This window comes from Larus michahellis, chromosome 1 (assembly GCF_964199755.1).
Source record: "Larus michahellis chromosome 1, bLarMic1.1, whole genome shotgun sequence".
Classification (NCBI taxonomy): Eukaryota; Metazoa; Chordata; class Aves; order Charadriiformes; family Laridae; genus Larus; species Larus michahellis.
This window is the reverse complement of record NC_133896.1, coordinates 37999112-38024442: the sequence shown is the minus strand read 5'-3', so window position 1 is coordinate 38024442 and position 25331 is coordinate 37999112. Positions and strand designations below refer to the sequence as shown.

General features: G+C 40.9%; 1 protein-coding gene across 2 annotated transcripts in view; it reads right to left on the bottom strand.

Moving 5' to 3' along the window:
* Positions 1–25117, bottom strand: part of HMGA2 (high mobility group AT-hook 2) — a 119638-nt gene extending 94521 nt beyond the window's left edge. For both annotated transcript variants that reach the window (XM_074572642.1, XM_074572641.1), the window contains exons 1-3: positions 25007–25117; positions 22275–22361; positions 14486–14536 (exon numbers count right to left, since the gene is read on the bottom strand). In XM_074572642.1, the coding sequence (XP_074428743.1) occupies positions 14486–14536; positions 22275–22361; positions 25007–25117 (249 nt within the window). The remainder of the gene's footprint in view (positions 1–14485; positions 14537–22274; positions 22362–25006) is intronic.
* Between the last annotated feature and the right edge of the window lie 214 nt (positions 25118–25331).

The following is a 25331-nucleotide window of genomic DNA, read 5'->3' as shown; positions in this document are numbered from 1 at the left end:
CTGAAGCAATGACTACCTTACCCTCCCTTGCATAACAGACACAGATGTGTAGTCTGTCTCTGCATGGACACGGGACACCTGAACAGCAAATGCAATAATAGAGGAACAAGAATACCATAAGGTATCTAATACCTTTATGGCTGGTCGTGTTACAGGCATAGATCCTCACTGTCTATTTCTCCCACTCTCCCAAGCCATGGGAACAAGCACAGGGTGCTAGGATAGATTTTGGTCCTCCAGCTCTGCTCTTCTAGGTGATGCAGAAGAAATACAGATGATGTTGTCTTTTACCTTTGTTGCATGATTTCAGATAAAGAGCAGCAGATTTTTTTGTACAAAGGTTAAAAATCCACTTAATAATGGGAAAAAATCCCTTCCTCTGAGAAGCAAAGAGCATGTGCAGTGCTGGGATGCCATCTGGCTCCCAAAAAGACTTTCCAGAACCAGGGCTCCCTGTCCTCCTCCCTTCCCTTACTGCTGAACATGGTGGGCAGCTGAAGTAAAGCTGGGGCAACTCTACTATTCATTCCAGGCTTGATCTGCCCCAAAAGAAAAGCTGTTAAGTAGTCAGGACTCGAATACCTGTCATTTCACTACTGTAAATCAAGAACACCAGGAAAGCTGGTCAGCTCCACAACAAATTATCCAGCTGCCCTCGCATGCTCTAGCCGTTCTCAAATCCTTTTTCTCCTTCCCCTCCCAGGTAAAACTGAGTAAACGAGAGACTGACAGCAAAGCTGACAGGCTTATGACAGGCCTGTGCTTGATGGGGAGGAACCCAGCACACAGCTATTCTCCTTTTATGTACCAGAATGGCTTTACATTGACCAAGTTTAGTATTTTACCAAATACTTCCATAAAAACCTGATGGAAGATCCTTAAATCTAATGTATCCCCAAAAGACCACCTAAGAATTTGTGCATAAATTGGGCCTTATTATCAACTTACTCACCTGGACGACATTCCCAGTCGTTAAAAGATTAATGATACAATGGGCTCAAGTACCTTGACAGGTGTAGCATAAAAGCACCAAAAATTTGGTTTGGAAGGTGCCTAGAGCTTATCTAGCCTGACCTCCTGCTCAAAGCTGAGCTAACTTTCAAATTGGAAGTTAGATCAGGTTGGTCTGGGCTTTCTCTGGTTGACTTTTGGAAATATTCAAGGAGGGAGACTCCCCAGCCTCTCTGCAGAGCGTGTCCCATGCTTATCTTCTTCCACTGTGGAAATGTTTTCCTTGCTTCATGGGAATTTCCCTTGCCGAAACTTGTGACCATTGCCCTTTGTCCCCTTACACCACTGGATAACTGGGGAAATGCCCCAGACTCAGTAGGTTTGGGCAAGTGGGAGAGAAGTGAGTTCTCTTTCTGTTAGGAATTTGGCTAGTGCGCAGATGACACTCTCCATTTACTTGCATCCTCAAACGCCTCCACTCCCCATGGCCTGACTTTGCACATAATCTGTGCCTCCTAGCAGGCTTAGAATGGGGAATGCTGATGCAGAATAAGGGGGAGCTACTTGCACACAGGTACAGCATGTGATTGCCTATCTTTAGTTTGCTCATCTTTCCACGTGTCTTAATAATCATTCTTTTTCAAGGTTTTGACAAGCATAATGTATTGATGTTCTATTTATACTGCGGATCATTGATTTTAAGAGGTTCCAAGCACTCTGCATATAGAGTCGGAGAGGTAATTCCGTTGCAAAGAAATAAAAATGACAATAATATTTAACTTTGGAAAATAGGTGCTAAAATGCTCTTTAAGAGATATTTGCACCTTCTTATTGAAATGAATGCTTTAGCTACACAAGCAACAACCACTGATCTGAAATAAGGAGACGCCTTGCACTTGGTAGCTATGCAGCGTTCATGAAAGCTTTGTGACCTCCTCAATGGAAGAATGCCTTTACTTTCATTAAAGATATATATTATATCCCCCGTAAAAACAACCTGAAAGATATCAAACACCAGAAAAAATACATTGAAATAACATTAAGGATCTAATATAAATCCACAAAAGCCAGGAAATTCAGAGATAAAGACAGACTTTCAGACGAGGGAAAACTTTCCAATATATTAAACTAGAGCATAAATTCACTTCCTCTTCACATGTTTGCCATCAAGTCATTCCAGACGCAGGGGGTAAGTTCCTCCCTGGGGTACCTCAAGTGCCTTCAGCAGTACTACACCAAGAATCAATTTGGCCCTACAGAACTGTCTTAATACTTTCTCTTTTTCTGATAATTACTAAAGATATTTGAGTTTAAACAGCAACTTCCTCTCTTACAGCTCATTTTCCCATCATTCAGAGACTGCTATAAAACTGAAATGGTGAGATCGCAATAGTTTCCATGATTACAGACTATGATGTCAATTGTGGGGTTATGACTTCATTGACAGACCGATTAGAAGGAGAACCTCTGTGTGAAGGAGAAAATCCACACTCAAATACAAATACATCTGAGATTAGCAAAGACAACACTGCACCTCACTGGGCACAGACACTTCCATCTGCATAAATAATATTCTCCACTTCTCACTCGAGCCAAGTATGAAAATGCCCCTTAAAAATTTCTGTTTCACTCATAAGTCATGCGTGGTGCTGATGTGCTGCCACCCAAACTCAGCCTTGGTGCTACTGCTGCGTGGGCCAAGCTTGATGTCAGCAGCAGTTTAAATCGTACGCTGTGGGTCCAATGCTTTCCTGCACTTTCTGGAAGTGCAAAATCAAACGTACAGCTTAAGACAGGATATGAAGGGAATGAAGTGGTTTTGAACTGCCTTCAGACTTCCCATGATTCTATCCTTGTCCTCAAGATGACATGCCTTTTGGCTCTGGGGTCTGGCTATTCCCTCCCTGATAGAACAAGACAACTATAAACACCAGTCACTAGAAGATCCCCAGGTGTCTGTCTGAGCAATAGCATCCAAAAAAGGTATGTGACAGGGAAAACTGGAAGGAGGAGAGAGGCAGCCTCCTGAACTGTATCTTTCCAAACCCAACCCAGGTACTTAAACAACCACCTTGAACCTTGAGCTACCGAGCAGAACCGCTGTAAACAAAAGAGCTTTCCATACCGCTTCTGTTTCCGAAAGAGGAAAAAATATTTTTCCTTTTAATTTCCTAGACTTCAAGAGGCACAGGAGCTATGACTGACCCCACACAGCCACGTAAAATAAGAGATGGATAACTCAGGCACTCTCTCACCCTACAGTGGAAACTAATATCCGCACAGGGGACACAACTGTGCTGACAGCTGGTGAGGTCAGATTCAACCCAAGAACCCAGGAGCGACAATTCCCCTTTGCTCCAAGTCTTATAGAGACTTGGGCTCTATGTCCATGCTTTTTGCCTGTCTTCTACTCCTTGCTGTAAGACCTTCTCAAAGGTTACCTGAAATTTCTCATATTTAGTCTTGGACCAGATGTTTATTTTGTTGGGTAGCTTCCAAATAAATCCAGTCAGACATTTTTTAATTAAGTAAATGCCCTTTTCAATTTTTCAGCTGCCTTATCATGCTCGAATTACTCAAAACGAGAATTTTTTCAAAGCTTCTATCCATGACATTTATGCAGCCCTGAATGAGGAGAGTGGGCAAGCTAAGTATTCAAACATCGACGTGGAGAAGACAAACTGAGAATGGATTCAGCTACAGATCACTCCTGCCTTTTACTTGTGCAAAGTGTCTGGAATGCCTCCATTGCAAAAGTGCTAAGGAAAGACAGAATCCCTCCCCTGGATTTTTATTATAAGGCCACTAAAAACTTTTATGAAAACTAACAAGTCAACAAAAAATGAGGAAGTTAAATAAATCAATAGAGTTCTGCCTCCCAGTTATTACATGCTCAAGATAATGGCTTTTAGGGGCATAAAGAAGGGTATAGAGAGCTTTGCAACGTTCAAAGTTTGCTCTGGGACATTACTTAATTAACTATTTGAAATTTTAATCATGCAAAGCAAACCACAATGACTTATAATTATGCAAAAATATCATGATGGCTCTAACTTCTCCCTTAAATAGCTTTTTTACTGATCTGGAAGTATAGGATTAATAATCTCTTTCTTGGAAACCAATGCCATCTGGTTTGCCTGCAGAGGCTCTCAGACTTTCTGCTTCCTGAAATGAGCAATGAAAAAGATTAAGTAGCTTCTGCTTGAAGCAAAATTATAATTATTATTAAGTATATAAGTTTGAAATGTTTTCGTGTGCATGTGCAAACTTCAACTATAACATAATTTCTCTTTGTTGCTCTCCATGCAATGGACATTGCCTTCACCTAAGGAATTTTGATCTAGTTTAAACAAAAAGCATGATGCACAAAACCTTCTCTCTCAAGATATGTTGCAGATTAAAGGGCAAATTCTTTCCCTTACTCAAAACCATAATCAGTGGCTTTTTGTTAGCATAAGTAAGAAAGAGTTTCCAATGTATATATCACCATTTAAAAGTATTTGGAGAGAAAATCCTAACTCCAACCAAGTCAGCTGGAGTCTTGCTATTGAATTCATTTCAATGGAGCCACTACTTTACAGAGACTTGCCTTAAAAAGAATTTGTTTCAGAGAGTAATATATGCTCTGTACGTATCTACCTATGACCGCAGCTGAGCATATCCTTAATGGAAGTTATACACACGGAAAAAGCAAGATCATTCAGGCATTTTCAAAACCATGTATATCTTCAAAAAATTTGCTGAAGGTTAAAGTACAGAGGTGCGCATATTCCAGTTGTGAAATAGTCCACTGAGATGCTTAAACAAGAAAAAAACTCTACTTTCAAGAAGCAATGCTGTTTATACGGCATACAAGTTGCTTTATAATTAAAAAAAGTATCAATAAAAATCTTTTATGTATCTCTGTGCAAGTCTAGCCCAATTGTTACTCATGTAGTGACTGCTCAAAACTTATTGATGTAAATAACCAATTTATCATATTCACAGATCGATTCAAATACTATTCTTTTTTATGTGAGAGTCACTGTAAAATCTCTGTTCTTCTGGTGCCTAACTTGAACATGTTTAGATCTTCTTCCCCAAAGGGCCTGAGTTTTGTGCAAACATGGCTATTTGCACAATTTATAGAGTTTATAGCCAACCCGCAGGCACAGCTGTAGATCACATTAGTGGCAGATGGAGACGGGTTGAAATCCAGGCAACGGATTTCAGAGTCTGGCCACTGACTTCAACAAGCCCAAGCTTTTATCATGCATCTCCTGGCTGCATATTCAATCTATTTGACCAGAGGTACCACATGTCACTGACAGACCATTTGTCCATCCATCTATCTCAATCAGACTTAAATGTAAAGCTTGATAAAAAAATTGTTACATGCTTGAATGGTCATCCCTGACTTGAATGGGAAGCTTACAAAAGAAGTACCTTAAAAACTGCATACATCTCTGCCTCTTCCAAATAGTTTACGAATGTTAATGAACACAAGAGTGCATGCCATGGCAGAGATAGACTTGTCTCCTCTACATTTTTAATATTATGATCCAAGTACTGTATGTACTTTGTCAATGTGTTGTGTGAGCTGGTTTTTTCAAGACGCAGACAGGCAGTTGTCTGTGGAAGGAGAGTCCCCAGGCAGATTTCTCAAGGCGTTTAGCATCATTAACAGGAAACAATGCAGGAGGAGCAGCCAGAGCATGAATGGGTTCTGTGTGAATACTAAGGAAACCCCAAGAACACGTTAACACAATGGAACTTTGATAAGAACATAGTAGTGAAGCTCACATATGTGCTCGTATTACGTCTTGTAAAAGGCCCCAATTGCTGTCTATTAGGATAATTGATATAACAGTCAAAATGGATTAGGATAATATATTGGGTAAAGCCATGATTTCTGCTGTATACAGGAACTAGCACTCTGACTTTTTTAAGCTTCCAGCAGTTACTCTGAACAGACAGGATGTAAAAATCCAAAATCTTTGCCAATTCACTGATAATCTTAAAGGCTCCAAAACAGAGACTGCCACTACTGGTAAATCACTTTTAATCAAAGCAAACCAACCTCTGTCGACAAGACTCCGTTCTCATTGACACTGATACAGACACACAAGTAATACTTTACTTCAAATGTAATTTATCAGTACTATTATTTAAATCATCGTAAGTAGCGCCAAAGTCTGACCCTGCAGTTCGACCGTTCTCAGGACCGACAGACTAGCTCATGGCACATCAACCCCCTTGGCACACAGGTTCAGCCCTGGCTGAGCAGTACCTCGCATCTCTCAGTGCTTCAGTTATTAGGCTATTATACTGAAGGTGGCCTTACAGTCCTCCTCCACGAAGTGCCCATCCTTCTGAGATGGGTAAGCAATTTGATCCTGAGCAGCATGAGGGGAAGCGCCACATTTCTGGTTCCCCATACACACACAGAGTGGAGGGGCAGATGCATTAATTCAAACCAAGCTCAGTGGATCACCTGGCGGAGGCAGGAAGCACATAAGCAACATGAACAGATCCCTCTCTGCAGCCCTTCTAAGGCACCTATTTCACAGCACTAACTGTGAAATAAGAATGGGTTTTGTCAAGTAGATCATATAATCTGTCCCCTTCAAGGACAGGCTCCTAAAATTGTAGTGAGGCAGCATGTAGCTTGGGTGGAACAGATTTCCCACAAGGTCAGACTATGAAAGAAAAGGGATGAAACCCAGAGATGCCTGTGTTCAGAAAACAAACCCACCTTCTTCTCCTGTCTGTCAGCTCAGGGTGGCGAGCGGCTGCCCTCGCACAGCAGAAAGATTTCCTTCCTAGGAAGAAATCACTACAACATCAAAACAACAGGGAAGCCACCTCCCTGCCTTGCTGTACTGCAAAGAAGGAAATCATACCCCATCAACAGCCTCCAGTAACAGCAAGGCTGACAAGCATTTTCTGTGCAATCAGAATAATTCTCAACAGGGAGTAACAAAAGACTGCAAAACAAGCAGCGCGCTATGAGCACTATCAGCCTCAACACCATGATTACATGTTCCTCAACATACAACTTTCTCATTCAGTCTAGTCTGTCATCTTCCCAGGCCTCCGTGTTTCCCGTTTCAGGGTCCCCCCAAAGACTGAAAATATCTGGATTCTTTCAGACCTGGAAAGATCTCTTCCTTTGGCAGCTCGTCACTACTGCATCTTTAAACCACTAAACTGCGTATCCCAATCTGACTATTTAAACAGTACGGCCTGTGAAGTCACAGTTTTCGAATTTCATAGTCAAGTTCTTGACCCTCTGTTTTTATTTTGTTTTTCCTTTGTAGTCTGATGAATATCTCAGATAGGTCTTGGGATACAAAACCAGGTGCGCCATTGTAAACTATGCTCCCTTTGTGTCTTAAATTGGCAGCTAGAAGAAAGTAAGTTCAATAGCAGAGCAAGAATACAACATGCTAACTAAATCACACATAAAGTACATTACTGCTGACACAAAAAATATTTTTTCTCGCTCTGAGTTGTGTGCTACAAAATTAAAAGCCACCTCCTGGTAAGGATATTTTGCAGCTATTTCCTGGAAAAAGCCTACTTTCTTGCTGAAAATCTAGCCTCGTACCTACAATGTAATACTGTACTGCAATTTAAAGTGAGGCTTAGTCACAGGATTAAGGAAGAGGAAATAACAATACTTGCACTTAAAGCACGTAATGACTTTCATTCAAACACCTGAAAGCACTTTCCAAATATTAATTATCACAGTACTAGCCTCCCCCCAGCCCTTCCAGGAGAGGATCAACCCTGCATTTCTTTGGCATCCACATCTCCTGCTTGGGTCTGTAAAGAATGTAGAATGAAGCCAAAAGTATTACTCTTCTTTAATTATTATCATAACTCTTAATTGAGAGGAGCAAATTCACCCACACAGGGACTGACTGCCGTTTATAAGATGGGCCTTTTCTATCTATTTCTATCTATCTTTTACTCACTGGCAGAGAGTAAATGGTATTTTCTTGTAAGGCTACTGCATTACTGGGTCTCACACTATAAAGCAGAATTTGGTACATTAAATAAGCTGCGCAATTAGTCAGGAATTGTAAGAAAACCTAGAAGTCTTGACTCCCAGTCTTGTGTCCTGGATCACACTTTTACACATGGGTTTTCATTCCCTCTGCACCACTACCTCTGAAGAAGCCAGGGAATGGAAATACTGTCTCCGGGTGAGGTGACCTGGAATGGCCCTGTCCCACGGCTGTGGCTCAAATCCACTAGTCCTGAAAAGCAGCGTAACCACATACAAAACATTCAAGAAACTAGGCACCTTGGTTTCATGACTACTTTTGTCGTTTACTGGATCGCTATTGGACTTCTATATAAGGTACAAAAATGAGAAAATACCATCAATACACATCAAATACCTTTCAGGCTTATATTTGGTTCAAACCACTTCTGGTCCCACATCTCTCCACTCTACCTTGTTTATAGAGAATACATAGACTTTTTAAATATCTGACTCCTATCCCTCATTGCCCACCAGCTAGACATACGCTAGAGATACTGACATACCCACAGCTGAGTTTACAGGAAAACATGAAAACCATATATCAGTTTAAGACACAGAATTGAAAAGCACGTTTCCCTCATCCCTCATCCAACCTGTTCCCAGGCAAGCTTTAACTGAAGGAGGATGGCCTTGAGCTGAAGGCGCAGGGCAGGCTGCCAGGAAATCCGACTTCTATTCCTGGCTCTTCTACAGATTTCCTTGGGCAAGGCAATTAACCTTGGGGAGTACATTTTCAATGGAGGTGAGGCCCAGCTTCTCTGTCTGCATTCGTAACATTTTCAACGGTGAAAATGGAATTGTAGGAGCAAGAACGAGTGCCTGTACTTTTCACTACCTGATACGTTTTCTCTGTCAGGTAGCTGGATGCACAATTGCTGATAACTAGCAACAAATCTAAGAACTGAAACACTGCAGGTGCAAAAAAAGCCTCCTGGTGCTGCCGCGACCAACATCAGTGCTCAGTTTCCTCATATGTAAAATGGGCAACGAGGCTTATAAAATCAAAATACACAGCCAAATGGAAAACGGATTTTTAAACTTCTTGCACAGCCATTATCTGAGCTCATAAAAATGAAATGGCTCAGAAGTTCCCTTTGCCTTTGAGTACAGATGCTGTATTTTCACTTTCAACATTTTTTTCCCATTAAAATTTCCTCTTTGGACCTCAAACAGAATAAAAGATTTGCCTTTAAGAATTCTGAAATGACAGATGAAGTCAAATCATTTTTTAGCTAAACTGGGTATCTTTAGATAACCCTTACGAGAATGGAAGTGAATTAGAGAATGAGTGAAATATCCTTTTGGTAATATAAATTTATTTTAGAAAATAAGTAATTTGGCTAAATTTTCTGTTGTGGTCTACAGGAAGACCTGCACTTGAAATAAATAGTGCCACATTTACTTATAGCAAAAACGAATGGGATTCTGAGATTCCAAGGAAGGACACTATTTGCTTAGACAAGTTTCTAGAGAAATGAAGACACATACCTCTCTGAACGCAGGTGAGATAAAATGTATTTTTAGCGAGTTTTTATGCATTTGGTACAAGCATGAAAGATGTTTTTCCCTTTCCCGGAATGTTGAATAGGAGAAAAAGGACAAAAATTGGCAACCAAAAAAAAGACCATTAAATATCTGTTAGTCATAGGAGAAAAGTTCAACAAAATTTTATCAAAATTTTGAGGTTTTGAGAGATGATTTCTTCTACAGATCATCTGAACTGGAAAGTAAATGTATAGGTATAAAACTTTTAAGGATTTCAACTCATGTCCTTCATACACCTCTCAATTTAGGAACTTTGAAGGAGAGGGGTCAATAGCCTTGGGTTTTGTAATTGTAAAAGCTCCCTCAAGCTCTTCAGACAGCTGAAACAATGACCCCTCCCAGGCGACACTCTTGCCCACACAGATATAAATGTTCATGAAAGAATGTTTTTTATATTACCATGTTACAGAGTATCAATGACCTTCGCAAAGAAGGTAAGGTAGTTTGAAAGATTAAAATAAGAGCAACATGTACAAATTTTCATGATGTGCCTCACACAAAGCAGTAACACCACAGCTATTGCACTCAAAAGTTGGAAAGACATAAAGTAACAGAAATGACATTATTCTTCCGAGTATGGGAAACTGAATTTTTATCCACGCTATCTTCTATAATTACATACGTAGCAACTTCCTTCTTCATTCATCATCCAATACATGCGATTTAAGATTCACCTCAATCATCGTTTGCTCCAAATGGACCATCAAGCAATTCATTCAAATATATGTTCTCATAACAATGGAATCTCTAGCCTAGCTTAGGAATGCACTGGTAAGCACCACGGCATCAAAGGGGAGGATCTCTCACACATACCTTCTGCTATCTACAAGTCAGATAGGAGTCTTATTTTATCATTTATTAGGTTGTCCTTCACAATGGCAAAAGATTGCCATCTCCAGACGAGAATTCACCACACCTATAACAAAGTCTTTTTTAGGCAGGATGAACTACGATCTCCAAGCATCCTTCTCTCTCTGCTGCCCAGTGAAGAAGCCTGCATGACTTTAGGCACCTCCTAGACTATGACTTCATATGAGACAAAAATGACTGCACTGCATGAGAAATGAGCAAAATTGGTTAAACAGCTTCACATCACAGAGCATGGCACTACCAGGCAGAAACTTCTACTTAGATAATGGTTTGCGAAGACTCATTATGGGCAAGAAATAGCCTCAAAACATCAATGGGTCTTCTGAAGCAACAAGGTTCTCTTGATATATATTCCTTCAACATTCAGAACCTCATTTTAAACATCTTACAAGTGAATGAGGTTCAGGAGTCCTTGCCCTGACACAGGCCTTCTGGAACTGCTGGCATAGAAACATCTCACAAATGCCATACAGTTTGATATCTCAGCTATGTCAAAACTGCAGTGGGAAATAATCTGAGGAAAAAGTTACTAGAAAAAAAAAAGCATTTTTGTAATTATTTTTCTAAACGTGGTTTGGCACTGCTTTAACTGACTTTCAGTATAAAGTGAAATTATGCCCTCATTAAAAAGGGGAAAACCTGAGCTTCAAAACTACTAGAATGTCTAGCTGCTCATGACTGGATCCGATAAAGCTCCTGCTTAAGGAAATTAAGTTCATTTCTGATTATCTTCTATCTTTCAACAACCTGAAATGTGCTATCTAGACTACCTAGCAGAAAACAAAATTCTAGAAAGAGTGAGAGGTTTTCCGAACAAGTCACAATTGTTAACTGGGCATCAGTGACAAGATGTATACATGAATGCACCACCCTACACTTGGAAATTCACTGATTAAAACCTCTGAAATTAAGGAGTACAAGGTCACGGAGCAGTTTGCCTCCTTCCCAGTTAATAGGACTCACAGCCTTCAATAAGCCTCACACACATACAGCAACCTACACTGAAGATGAGCTCTACAGCAGCAGGCACAGTGTTGCGGATTCCAAATACGCTCGTTTCCGACCTGCGTGATCCTTCTTATCTTCAGGATTTTTATCCAACTAGCTCTGCACATTTGGAAAGCTCTTCTATGTAGCTGAATATTTTATTTTCAGAAGAGTTTGGCAATCTTTACTGTCTGTTCTACTGACAAGGGTCTTCTCTTCCTTGACAACTTTGTGAAGTGCACATTACTGCATTAAAAAGATCATTGAATGTCTCATGCACTTGTGATAAACTGGGCTCCTTGCCCTCTTCTCTTGGAGTCTCCCTCCCTCTTCCCAGTTTTATACTAGTCAAAAAGATTTACTTCTCTTCTAAAAAATAATATATAAATAAATACATTGTGAGTCACAAACATTAAATACTTAATTTGAACCGGCAGAAAGACCAGCTACCGGAATTCTACAGTGGTCTGTTAGCTCATATGTCTCTGTGTCTGCATATTGAAGGAAACAGCAGAAATAATACTTTACAATTTGATGAACAACATATGACACAGAACCTCTAGACTCACAAAAAAGGGTTACAAACTTAGGAAAATACCTGCCGTACAGAATTCTGCCCTCTCCAAAAAAAGAAAAAACCCTACCCACTCCTTACTTTCACTGGTACAGAACCATCATCATTAAGGCTGGATCTATAAATAAATTGGATTAAAGAAGAAAATAATCCCTAAGGACTTCACTCACTAAGAACTTAACTGAAGTTTGGGCTATAAAAAGGGATGTTTTCTGAGTACATGCTGGATGTCAAAATAGAAAGGATGATACTGAGCTGTCTGCTTTTAGGCAGAATCCTCCCTTGATTTCAACCATTACCTTTGCTTATAGTGGCACCATAACAGCTTATAATAATTTAACCACATTTCTTTCTGGAGCAAAATATAACATCCCTTTCCATCCTGCACAGAGGAGAAAACCATGAACCTAATTTAAACTGGAAAGAGAGAAGAAAGAGATGGAAAAAAAGGCCCATTTAGTTCTCACAGTCTAAGAATTATCTCAGTGTAAGCTGCAGATAGGAGTGTTATCTCCGAAAATCACAAGAAGCAATCATATTGTCAGAATAAGCAAATAAAAAGACTGTGCTTTCAACAAGCACAACAGCAAAGTAATACCAAGTTTGAAAATATGCCACAGTTTCAAAAAAAACAGTGAAACTGTTCTAAGTATCGGACTCACAATAAAGTAATGCATATGCCTATTAGATAACCAGTAATACCCATTTCTGCAAATCAGATTCTTCACCCGACAAACAGCCCATACTAAAGTTAATGCTCCGCTGATACTGCTTATTCTTTCTTCCCCATAAAGATACAGAAATAATAGGGAAGCATTCTACCCCAAAAGATGCAACAAGTGTTATATTTAGCCCTTTTCACTGAAAACTCACCTTAATTTCTGTCTATGGGTGCTTAGAGGAGAAAATCTTTTAATTTCAGACTGCTGCATTTTCCCTTTTCCCAGAGCTCTTCAACCACATTCCCAACTCAGTGGGGATGGCCTGCCTGCTATAAATTGCTCTCATAAACCAGCTATTTCTGCTGCTTCCCCTGGGATTGCACCCCAGGTGAGCATCAAGCAAGCAACCCTCAGCATCCACATGTGCAAGCTCCCAGGCGGACGGGAAGAAGCAGACAGTAATCCATCCATGTTTTACTGCACTTGGCATTTGCCTTCTGCAAGCTGCCTTTGTGAAGGTCACCAGCACAGGTAGGTTTGGATATATCACCTTGTTTTCTAATGCCAATGAGCTGCTTCGTGTACCCGAAACCTGCCTGACTTAAAAAGTAGAGGTATAAGCAATACATCTAGCGTGTAACAGTCTGTTTTCCCCACAGCAGTATCCTGGGGTACTTTATCACTGGACAATGCTATAGAACTAGTTCTTGAAGTGACTGGTAAAGCCATCTCTCCTGTGTTTAGCTGCTGATCCTCTGGAGAAACTCAGCCACAGTTTTAAGCACCTTCTGGTGCTGATTGAGCTTTCCCAAGCAAAAGGTGCGTTAGCATCTATGCAAAAGAACTGAACAAAAGGAGGGAAAAGATAACGGGACCGCGGAGAGGAAAGAGAAGGCAGAGTAAAACACGGAAGCAATGCTGAGATGGGGTGGGATGGATTCAAAAAGGAAGTTTAAAGAAAAATGTTGACCGGATACAGGGAAAAGGAACTAGTGAAGGGAAATCAGAAATGTTGACTTGTGATGGAGCTTACGGCCACACCTTCGTATCTTCTAATACCTGATCATGTTTTCCAAGCGACTTTCCTTTTGAAAGCGTATGCATAAGTGAAAGACATGCAGAGGAGACATGCACAAGGCAGAGTCTCATTAGCTGTAAACATCAGCGAAAACACGGAATTTCAAGTATCCCAGACCAAAGTCTTTCCATGGCCAAAGAATCAAAACACGCATCTGATAGACACATCTACAGACAACACAGCCAGAGAAAGAGGAAGCTTTTAATGAAACATATTACCAGTCGCTACAATTGTACGAGGCATGAACGGCCCACAATGGAAAAACTTAATTCTAAGTGCAAGTATCCTGCTGTTCATTCTTGTTCTTTCTCACTGGATTTAAGGAAAATATGTTCTGTTTCCAGGCAATGTAGGACAAAGATGTTTGGTTTTTTAAACTTTATCTTGTGCACACTATATCTGAATGTTATCACCTCCCTTAATCACCGGCTGATGCCTGATAGTGCCCCTTTAACCTTCTTACTCAATTACTGAACAAGTTTTCTCATTGTTACTCTCTTTTGAAGGAAGAGTTGTGTCTCTTTTCATGCTGATAAGAGACACATAAATATTCACTCACAGCAAACGTTTAGCAGTAAAGTGTCTTGAGCAAACTACCAGAGTCTAAAGGTAGGAAGCTGTGGTTAACTTCTCTGCTATCTTAACCCCTTAGTCAATCCACCAGAACAAGCAGAGGGAGAAGATGGATGCTCTTTTTTAGAAATGAAGCAGAAATAATTGTTCTCTAAAAGAATGGACTTTGTAACACAGCAAATAAATCAAACAGTTGGAAGTGAAATACCTACCCATTTTCTGGGCCGGCCTCTGGGTCGCTTTTCACCAGTGGCTTCTGCTTTCTGTAAAGGGGAAAGAAACACAGCGTATTTTATACGTCAGCATTATTTAAAAGGCTCAGTAACTAGGAACTCCTTTCCTGTAATGTTATCCATAATTATATCTCTTGGGTGGCACCAAGCACCCCCTCACTCTCTATGGGTTTTCTGGTGGAATGTGATTTTGTTGGGTTTTCTGATGTTTCCTAGCCAGTGTGGCCGGGGGATGCCTTGCCTGCGCCCAAGGGTGCCCCCAGCCCTGACCCACACTGTGGCCAGGGGCACAGAGGAGCACGCCCACACTCAGCTGCTCAGTGACCACAGTATTCCCTGGGGTGCCCTGGCCCCCACCACCCATGGGGCATGCAGGCTGTGGATGGAGGGCACATTGGGGACCCGAGAACCCCCCAAAACATCCAATCAAGTCTTTCACAGGCTGTCAGAAATCACCTGAAGAAGCTAAATGAAAAATACAGCCTGCTTCAAGCCTGAACAAAGCAGTTTATAGCAGCCACAACTCCTTCTTTCAGTGTCGTGATGTTCATGTGTGAAATGGATTTGGACAGACTATCACCATGAATGTGTGTCTGTGTTCATATTGGGAGGTAACTTCTCTACTTCGTGTGAAGTTTTCCAGGTAAAAGCGCATCCTCAAGCTCTAAGCAAACGTTTTGCTGGTCCAAAACACACCTTCCCTCTTCAGGTTTAAGGAAACAGCATGGAAGGTGCCCTAGAAGTGACAGCTATATTTACATAAGCCCAGCAGTCGGTCCTGGAGCTCAACTTAATGGAAATACGGGTTCTCTTACAGACTCTTCCATTAATCCACTGCATGACACTATGAATACTGCTACTTATGTACTACACTAAAATACTTATAGGCTTTAAAATGAAAATTGCAGGTTATTTTCTCTAGATAGGCTCTGCCATCCATACGCCTCACCAGTAAATAACCCTGTCCCACTGAGGGTGTTGACAATTTTGCCACCAGCTTTAGCAAGAGCTGGACTTCTGCTGCATACAAAGTCCCTGAGAATGCAGGTTTTTTAGAATACATTCTGTAAATGCTCTTCTACATTTCCATGAACTGCTTTTTTTCCAGTTAACTCTATGTGTATTTGATTTGCCCTTAGAAATCAACTGTGTCATTAAATAAATCACTTGCTGGTCAATCTCTGTAACATATACTGTAACCTAATGCTGTGTAAAGCGGATCCCTCTAAAGGAGAACTTGAGCTGAGGAAATAGTGGAGGAATCTCTACAAAAAAAAAAAACCTGCCCTGTGAGTTAAATGCAATTACTTTGAAATGAATATCCCACCAAGAAAAAAGCTGTGAAAAATAAAATTCACACTCCTAAAGGGCAAAATTATCACTCAGACTTGTTAAAAGAGTAAACTTGCTCTTTAATCGTTTATACCAGTGTTACATGTAAGGTGAAACCCTCTTATGAGAATACTTGTTAAAGTGCATTTACTATGTACTGTAGCTGTCTATTTCAGAGTTTTGTTTCCTTTAAAAATGTTCATTTCTTTATACCTTATAACCTGAAGGATGCAAACCAAGATGTAGTTCAGTTTTGACAAGCTGGAGCCCCCTGCATTTATGTTTATTTCATGAAACCCCAGGCATAAATCTTAAAAGAAAATATTGGTTAAAATTGTTCTTAACAAATCAACACCTGACATGCTATGAAAGCACAAAAGCCATTTATTTTCCTCTGTATTTTACCGCATCTGAAGGAAAGGCCCTTTCACAAAACTCTGTGAAAAAACAATTAACTTTCTAGAAACGAAAACCACTTTGGTCTCACAATTAAAGTTCCTACCAACCTGACACAAACGGTAAGTTTAACTGCAGCGTATAATCTAGTTTGATGGGAAAGAGAACACAAGAGATTTCTTTGAATAAGTAATCTTTGCTTCCTGCTATAAACTGTCACGCAGCGTGGCCGCTTGCCATGAACAATGCTGCGTTTTACCCGCGAGGAAAGGTCCATGTCAGAAGTGGCTAGTGTTCCTGCTGGCTAGTTTGGATATCAGTTTGTCAAGCGCTCAGGGACCCTTCAGATTGAAAGGCACTATACTCCTGCTGTATATGATTTCCACCTCAGGTTAGAAGGAAAACATTTCCATAGTTCTTATCAAAACCAAATCTTTCCCAGAGGTGAGCTGAGCAAACAGCGGGGCATGCCAGAGACGGTGTTTTGGTACAGAGCGATTCTGTAAGTAAATAGGAAGGTTTCCACAGACTAAACTGCAGAAAACGAATGACAAGAGCCTCCAAAGTGGACGCTTTTATCTCCATTCCAAGGGAAGAGAAAGACAAAACACTTCTCGAACCACCAAAAAGGAGCAGTGGCACTCCAGTGGTGATTACAGAGACATGAAGCTGAGGAAAATATTCCACCTCTTTCCCTCTGGATTTTTTTCAGGTTGCATTTTGCAAACCTAGCCTGTGTTTCTCCAACAGCGTGAGATGGTCTTTTAATTTAAGAGCTTGAAGAAATGTTTTATTGCATATCAGACAAATAATTCAATGCTTCTCCATACAATTTTCAAGTAATTAATAAGCAAAGGAAGATGTAAGTGCCAAAGCATTGCTTTTCCTCTGAAACAGGTATTTGCATAATCAGAAACATACCAGTCACTCTGTTGGCTCTTTGCTCTAATTGACGTGTTGCCTCTGAAGCTAGGAACAAATCCAGAGAGAGCCCCAAGCCACACAGAGGTAACAGGGATTCTCAACTGGGCAGCGATGCACGTGTTCCCAGCCACCCTCCACGCAGCTTAGTCTGAAAGGAAGCTGCTGCCTTCGTCCTCTGAAGCGCTTTTTGAAATTGAGACGTCTTTGCTCAGGGTTTTCTTAACATTTGGTGCTACGCTATGAGGCATGATCTTGCTCTATACAGCTAAGACACAAAATCACATAACTTAAAGGAAGGTCAGGTATGTTGTCAAACACAAGTTTATGATATTGCATGAAAAATATGAAGTTTCTTATAACCAATAATATGAATACATCATTTTTGCTATGTCACATTTTAGGAACAGAAGTAGATTTACTCCCTTTTCAATGCATTATCTGTATGGGAAACGGTTTGGGTTTTTTTGTCCTAGGTGAGAAAGAGGGCCATTCCAGTCATTGCTGTCTGGAAGAGAGCTAGAAGTCCCCAGGCAGATTTGCAAATCACCTAAGCCCTGTACCACAGGGCCATCAAACCCTGCTTCCAAACAGTTGCCAGCTGTAGGCCTTGATTGCCCATCATCTCTGCCTCCTTGTTGCATAGATGTTCCATGCCCAGACAGAAACTGCGGTACTACTGAAAGCAATTAACAAGACAAGTATAAATAATTGAACGGCTATAAAGTGCTCTTCGGGCATCTACCTATTGTCAAGGAAGATCTCCAGTGCAACAGAATCCAAATTTGGAGAATTCTATCCACTTCGCAAAATGATCTGCTGGAGACCTCAGGTAAGATATGTCAGAGCTGCACGTCAGGTGAAATAACCAAGAGTTCTCAGGAGGAAGATCACTGTTGTCAAACCGTGTCAAAAGACCTTACCCAGGAATGTGTCACCCTCCTAAAAAAAAAGTGATTTTGTTTAAAAAAAAACTCTTAAAAGAAACCTAGGCATTGGCTAGATACAAAAATATCACACTTCCCATGTCCTGTTTTACCCATTTTAATTCTAAACAGAAGTCAGTCTCCTCCTGCTCCTCCCATCGTGCTCAAAACGCCTGATTTTGAGGTCTCTTATTTTTTAGGTACAATAACCATGCCACGACCACTTGATAAATCTGATCTTGTTTACCCTTTAAGCCTGTAACGACTGGTGTTGGTGAGAATGAATGAAGCATGGAGAAGTCAAATAGATTTTCGTGAACCAATTTAGGGCAGAGTCCTGGTCACATGCACCTTTTTCTTTTTTTTTTTTTTTTTTTTTTTTTTACCTTTGGACTGCTTAACTCTGGGACATGCCTTCCTACGTACCAAACTCTGGCCATGTAATGGAGAGACATAGCAAGTGTTGTCACACACGATACCACAAGTTCTGATTTTCAGAAGATGCCATTTCAAGATCTGGAGGTACTTTCAGTGAATTTCACTACATCTGTAACTACAACAAAACTCGAAATAACTATAGGTGAATTTTACTAAAAAGCGTTTACTTTTGGATATTCCTGGGATATCCCTTGACATTTTCTCTCAAGCAAACACATAGTAGCTACTACTCCTTCTTTTATTAACCTCACAATTGTGTTTCCTCCTTCCAAACAGGAGAGTATTTATGCCTATAAACAGTATTTTTGTCAAGCCCGACTACAGGAGCTGAACAAAGAAAAGCCCTTGAATGCCTAAGGGAAATGCGATGGGCTGGGAACACAGCTCTGCCTAACAAATAAAACTCAACCACAGAACACCGAGGAAACTAAAAAGGCACATCCCTGCTAGGATCTTCCCGCAAAACTAGTCGTTCTTTAGAAAAAAAAAAAATAAAATCTTCACTTTTTTGCTAATTTTTTACAAATATTTTAAATGAATAACAGAATGACTTGTTTAAAGACGCAACCTTCAGTAACAGCCTAATTGTGGGGACTCAAGGACAAGGTAATTAAGAGTCTTTTCGTGTGTATCTTTTCTCATCTGCTGACATGTTGTGTTCCTTCTGTTTGTGAAAATTATGCAGTTGAGAAACGGTTTGGTTTTCCACAAAACGCAGTTTACCTTTTGTGTCCAGTTTACAACAAGTTAGGCATGTGTGATATGCAAGGCTTTTAAAAACATGCATATTACCTAAAATTAGAGTAATTGCCACATTATTAGCTGTCCAATTGGTCTTGCAACATTCTGTATGCATTGTCAAGTTTCACATTGGTAATTTCCTAACAAGCACAGTTTGTTTTCAGATGCCCCAAGGCCAGTTCACTAAGACCAAACACAAGCTCTGAAAGCTAAAAATAAAATAAAATAAAATAAAATAAAATAAAATAAAATAAAATAAAATAAAATAAAATAAAATAAAATAAAATAAAATAAAATAAAATAAAATAAAATAATCCCATGAACCAAGAAATTTTAAATACACAACACAACCATGATTCCAGGGCAAATTTTCCCTCAACTGATTTAAGGGCATTTCCTTTTTGAGGTATAGCAAAACAAAGTCCCAGTTCTGGAGTATTTTTAACTCGCTGCCAGTTTGTGCAATACATTTTTAATTGTGATGGGTAATGGTTTGCAAGAGAACACCCAATCAATTAATCATGAGTGCCTTCTCATGGCTGCTCGGTGGGTTCTCCTGGCCGACGTTTATCTTACATGTTGTGAACACTCTAATACATTTCAATGAGCTCCCTTTGAAAAACACAGGCCACACACTATTCTTTAGAAATTCCAGCAATTTCCAGTGGCGTGTATAGTACCCAAGTTCACATGTAGAGGGGCTTAAGCTAAGTTAGCCAGCTCTCTTTCTGAGAGCTGAGACAGGCTGTAGAAAGCCTTAAATAAATATATGTATGCATATGTATGCGTAAATATGTTTACCAGAAAATCAAACATATAGCTCACTCTTTTTAAGAGGTGACACCTCACCACCAAATGAAGCTTTCTTACAGCGCCAAAACCTTTCCATTCATATTACTGGTAGGAAAACTATCGGAATTAATATTACATAAAAAGATACTTTGAGATGCCTGGTGAGAAGCTGAACCATTTTAGAGAGGGTTAATTATCAATTTGGAAAAAGAGCTAAAATATTTATTTGAAATGTGATCTCAGTGACTTTCTTCCAGTAAAGCTGCGTGTTTTATGTTTTAGAGGATTTATCAAACATTTATATATTTTATCTATAAACCTGGAAACAAACAGGACTTGTAATTACATACCCCTCAAAGGTATTTTTTTTTAATGATAAAAAGACATGTGGTCTTTGGTCAATTTTTTATGTTATCAACACCCAAAAGGGTTTGCTTTAATTAGAGCAGTAACTTGATGCACTCTGAAAATCAAAACGTTACAATGAAATTGCTCAGTTCGTAAATTAGATTAAAAAAAACCAACCATATGCACCAGAATAATCTGGAAAGTTCTTGATTTGATATACCTACATATATATGAATGTTTTATTTTCCCTTTATACTGATTTTCAAATCGCTCATATAAATGAAATAATGTTAATATTTCTTCTAGAAATATCTTTTTAAAACACATTTCTATGAATTACTTAAAATTTAATCTTATTACAAATATTTCTCCTAGGAAAGCCAACACTCCTAAGAGTAATATTTAAAATACTAAAGCTCACATTTGGACTTGCTAGACTAATAAAAAACTGCTCTCTCCCTTTTGAAGAGTGAAATTTAAACTATTTTAAAGTGAATCTGAGGAACACTTTTACTATATAAAGAAAAAAATCAACATTTTAAGCTCACCAGGTTGCAGAGCGGCTTTGATATATTTTTAATACTCTAACCTGTAAAGCATTTTTTCACTAATTCATGAACTTATTGACAGAATAAACTTCTTTTTTCCAGCTCAGAAAGTAAAAAACAATTTTAAATTTAAAGAGAGTTGGAAAACGTCCCTCAAATAAATGTTGAAAACACTTATAACAAAGCAGACATGAAAACATAGTCACCCCCTAATAATTTAATATTTATCAGTAGTTGCTATAGCAATTTATAACACTGAAAACTATCAAATTTAACATGGTCAGTACCAAAGGCATATTGAAAAATGAAACATAATTAGATGAGGCCACAAATATCTTCCACACACATTTTGTCACAGATCTGCTTAAAAGATACTGATACACTTAAGCACTGCAGTTCACTACCAGATTTTGTAAGCTTTTGTTTCCAATTTAGTACCTGTAAATTAGCACTAACTGCAAACTAACTGCTAACTAACCATCAACATAAACAAAACTCCTGTATTTATTTTCAAACCTATACACAACTATTTGCCTTCACTAAAATAATTCCTACAGAAAGGTATTATTTGCCTTCATAGCACACTTTTCTAATGCTGAGCTTCCCCCTATCCACATAAAATTAAGTCCAATTTTCACGTTGTATTTGTGATGTAAAGTCCACGCACAAAATGCAATGACTTCAGGGAGCTTCTCCCATAGCTAAAGGCACTCAGAACCACCAGAATAAAAGTTTTCTCCCATCACCAAGCAGTAGTAGCGGTTCAGAAGACTAATAGCACTTCAAGTAAAAGTGTCTTTGAAACTGATTACTAAACAAGATATAGGAGGCTTTTACTGTAACTCACAGTTTACTTTACCATCACATTTTAAAGCTGTAAATTTCAATATATGCACTTATTTCCATCAACACATAATTGGATTTACTTCTAATTAACTTATGTTTGACAAAACACTTAGTTTTAATATACAGATTTGGTCTGTGAGCAAGAAATTCATCTTCCTCTTTCAAAAATCTTAATCGAGAAAATTATATCCTTAATATTGATTTCCTTACTTGATACAGGAGATCCCAGTAAATATATCAAACACATCATGTTATTTCACTGATCTGTACACTACTCAAAAAGCAAGCTGCCCTTATAGGTTCTGTACCTTCATGTAGCTTGTTAATTCTAATCTTAAAAATGAAAAATATATGCTTTATGTAGCTTCCATTATTAAAAGGGTTCCGACCCCTCAGTTCACAGCCTAAATGACTGGATGTTTTTTGCCACCAGTTGATGAAAAAACAGCATTAAGAACTCTCTCTCTTTAATAATCTCACCTTCTGAGCTGCTTTAGAGGGACTCTTGTTTTTGCTTCCTTTGGGTCTTCCTCTTGGTCTTTTAGGAGATGGTTCACCAGTTGGTTCCTAAATACAGGAAAACATGCTATTGTGGCAAGAGGCTACAACTAACACAGAAGTTCTGAAGGATAAACTACAGCTAAGAAGTTACTTAAAACATATGAATTAACAGTATAAATAACAGAATATTTAAAATGCAATATGAAAAATTAAACAACTCGAGGTACAGAAAAGAAATATATTTTGCACAATAGATTTAGCTTCCCTTGTAATCGCACAAAAAAACTTTGAAAAGCTTGCATATTCTAGCATGTAAATTATAGTAGAAAACACGTTTTTAAAAGAAGATGGCTATGATTTCCCTCATATAAGAATGATTACTCAAAAAATAATAGTTACCCATTTAATTTCAATTGCATTTCATTATAGCAAGATACAATCATCATATGCAGTTTCTAGCACAAACTTTTTTTGGGAAAAAAAAGTTAAGTACGGGAAAACTGTAAAGTAATCTTGGACTATTTTCTTTCTCAAAGGCACAAATATTTTGGGGGAATTTTCTTCTGTTGTTCTGCATTATCTTCACACCTATTCTAAACATAACTGATTTGTATTAGAATGCAAATGTAAAAGTTTCTTGAAATAGAACACTAACAAGCCAAAAAACCTCGACGAAAGAAAATACCCGAAACAAAAACCCAACTCTAAAATGACTCGACAGGAACACTGATTATTTTAGCAATTTTCTTAACTAGCTCCTCTGCCTGACAATAAATAACCGAGACCTTAAAAATGGGTATGAATTACTAAGAGTTTGGATTACAAATATTTATTCAGTGAATCATAAATACTATAAAACTCTTCTAGCCTTAAATATTATACATTTCATTCAGCTTACAGGATGTGGTAAAACCAATTAAACGCAGTTTGTTAACTTAAACCAGCTTAAAACCCTTCAGAGCTCTTTTAATTCCCGGGTAGGTTCAGGGGAGGCTGGAGAGGGGACTCCCCCAAACTGCCCCAGCGCTCAGTGACCAGCACATCTGGGCTGAACACGTTGAAGGAGACGCGCTTTTCTTTCCCTTCCATACATTCAAACGCTGGGGGGGCGGGGGGGGAGAAAAAAAAAAGGGAAAAAAAAACAATTTGCAGCAAGCTGGCAGGTCTGATGCCGGCTGCTGGGGCTGGGCGAGGGCAGCCCGAGGGTCGAGCCCCGGAGAAAGAAGTGTCACTGAGGGCAGAGCGGGAAAACCGAAGGGCTCCGCTTTTATGGCTCTCCAAAAAAGCACTTTCCGTGCAATGTGCAGGAGCACATCGGGGCGGGGGGGGGGAGGGAAGGAGCAAAGCAGACGGGTTTCCCTCCCCCGCCTCGGCTCGGGGCTCTGCTGTTCAGCTGCCTCCCGGCTTTTGGGAGCCCCTCGCAACCTCCCGTGGCAGCGGGCTGATGCGAAATGAATGGAGCCAACATTTTTAAAGCCCGCGGAAGCTGGCTTTAAAACGCAGCTCCATAGGCAGCCCCGTGCTTCCCCAGCCCTGACTTTCCGAGGGAGGCATGGAAAAAGGGCTGCGAACAACCCCGCGCTGCCCGCGCCGAGCTGCGGGATTCATCGGTGGGATCCGCGGGGAAGATCCCCCCCCTTCGGCCGCGCCGGCGGAGGGGCTGCGGGGGCCGAGGGCTGCCCGGCATTTCCAGGCGATGCGACAATGGCACTTGGGGAGAGGAAGGGAAGGGAAAAGGGGGGTTGGGGGGGGTGGGAATAATGCACCCATCTAGCAACCTTAGCGCAGATTCAGGTCTTGGAAGTCAAAAACAGGAACCCGGAGCGTCCCTTTCGGGGCCCGGGAGGAGGCTGTGGGTGCTGGTGGGAAGGAGCCGGGTCCCAGGAACAGTCCCGTCCCCCCCCCACCTCGCCTCGACCTGCCTGGGAAAGAGCCGGAGCGAAGGCAAAAGGTGTTGCAAATGCAAGGCAAGCCCCCTCCGGCTACCTCCCCCCACCTCCATCGGCAACGGGGGCACCTCTCTGCAATGCGATGACGGGGGTGAGGGAGGAGGTGGGGGGGGTGGGGGGGGGGAGCGCCAAGGGAGGGGAAAAAAAAAGAAAGAAAAGAAAAGCGAAAAAACCGATGCGACTTTCTAGACACCTTCCTCTCCCCCAACCCCAGGATCCAGGGGCAGTCAGGGGCTGGGCTGGTCAAGATCGGAGGCGGCAGCAGCCCCCGGTGGGACCCGACACACGCACACACACGCACACACACACGCACACAGAGATTGAGACATTGGAAGTGCTGGGAGAGGAGGGAGACAGGAGTAGCCCCGTTCCCCCGCTCCTGGCTTTCGCAATTTCAAAATCAGCTCGAAATGACCCAGCGAGCGCTGGTTGGTCGGAGCCGCGCTGCTCCATGTTCCCCATTTACATTGCAAAGCCCCAGCTCTCTCCTAGCACAATAGTGGAAGTCCCGAGGAGGCTCGGCGGCTCAGCCATCGGCAGGCAGCACCCCCGCCGCTCCCGGGGACCGGGGTCCCCCCTCCGGGGCGCCCGGAGAAGCCCCTCGCCATCTCCTCGGCACCGCCTGGCCGGGAAGCAGCACACAACAAAGCCCCCCCTCCCCCCCCGTACTCCAGGACTCCTTCGTTTGCAGCATAATACGTACATGTACATGCCTATAACGCTATAGATCTGCGGCTCTACGTTTATCTATACGGTACTGACTTGTGGTTGCTTCCTGGGTCTGCCTCGTCCTCTCTTCTGAGGCTCTGCGGTTGCAGGTTGCTCCTGGGCAGCAGTGGAAGGCTGACCGGGTCCCTCACCTTGTGCACTCATCGTGACTTCTGCTGCTCAGCTTTAAAACCAGTCTCTCCAAAGCACCTTGGAAGGGGGGGAAATCAAAAACGAGCTCTTGCTGCTTTTGCTGCTCGCTGCCACCACCACACCGGACGTCCTGGTGCTGCCAAAAAGGAGAAGAGAAGGGGAGGAGGAGGAGGAGGAGGTGATGGTGGTAGTGGTGCTGGTGGTGGTGGAAGAAGGAGGGGGAATG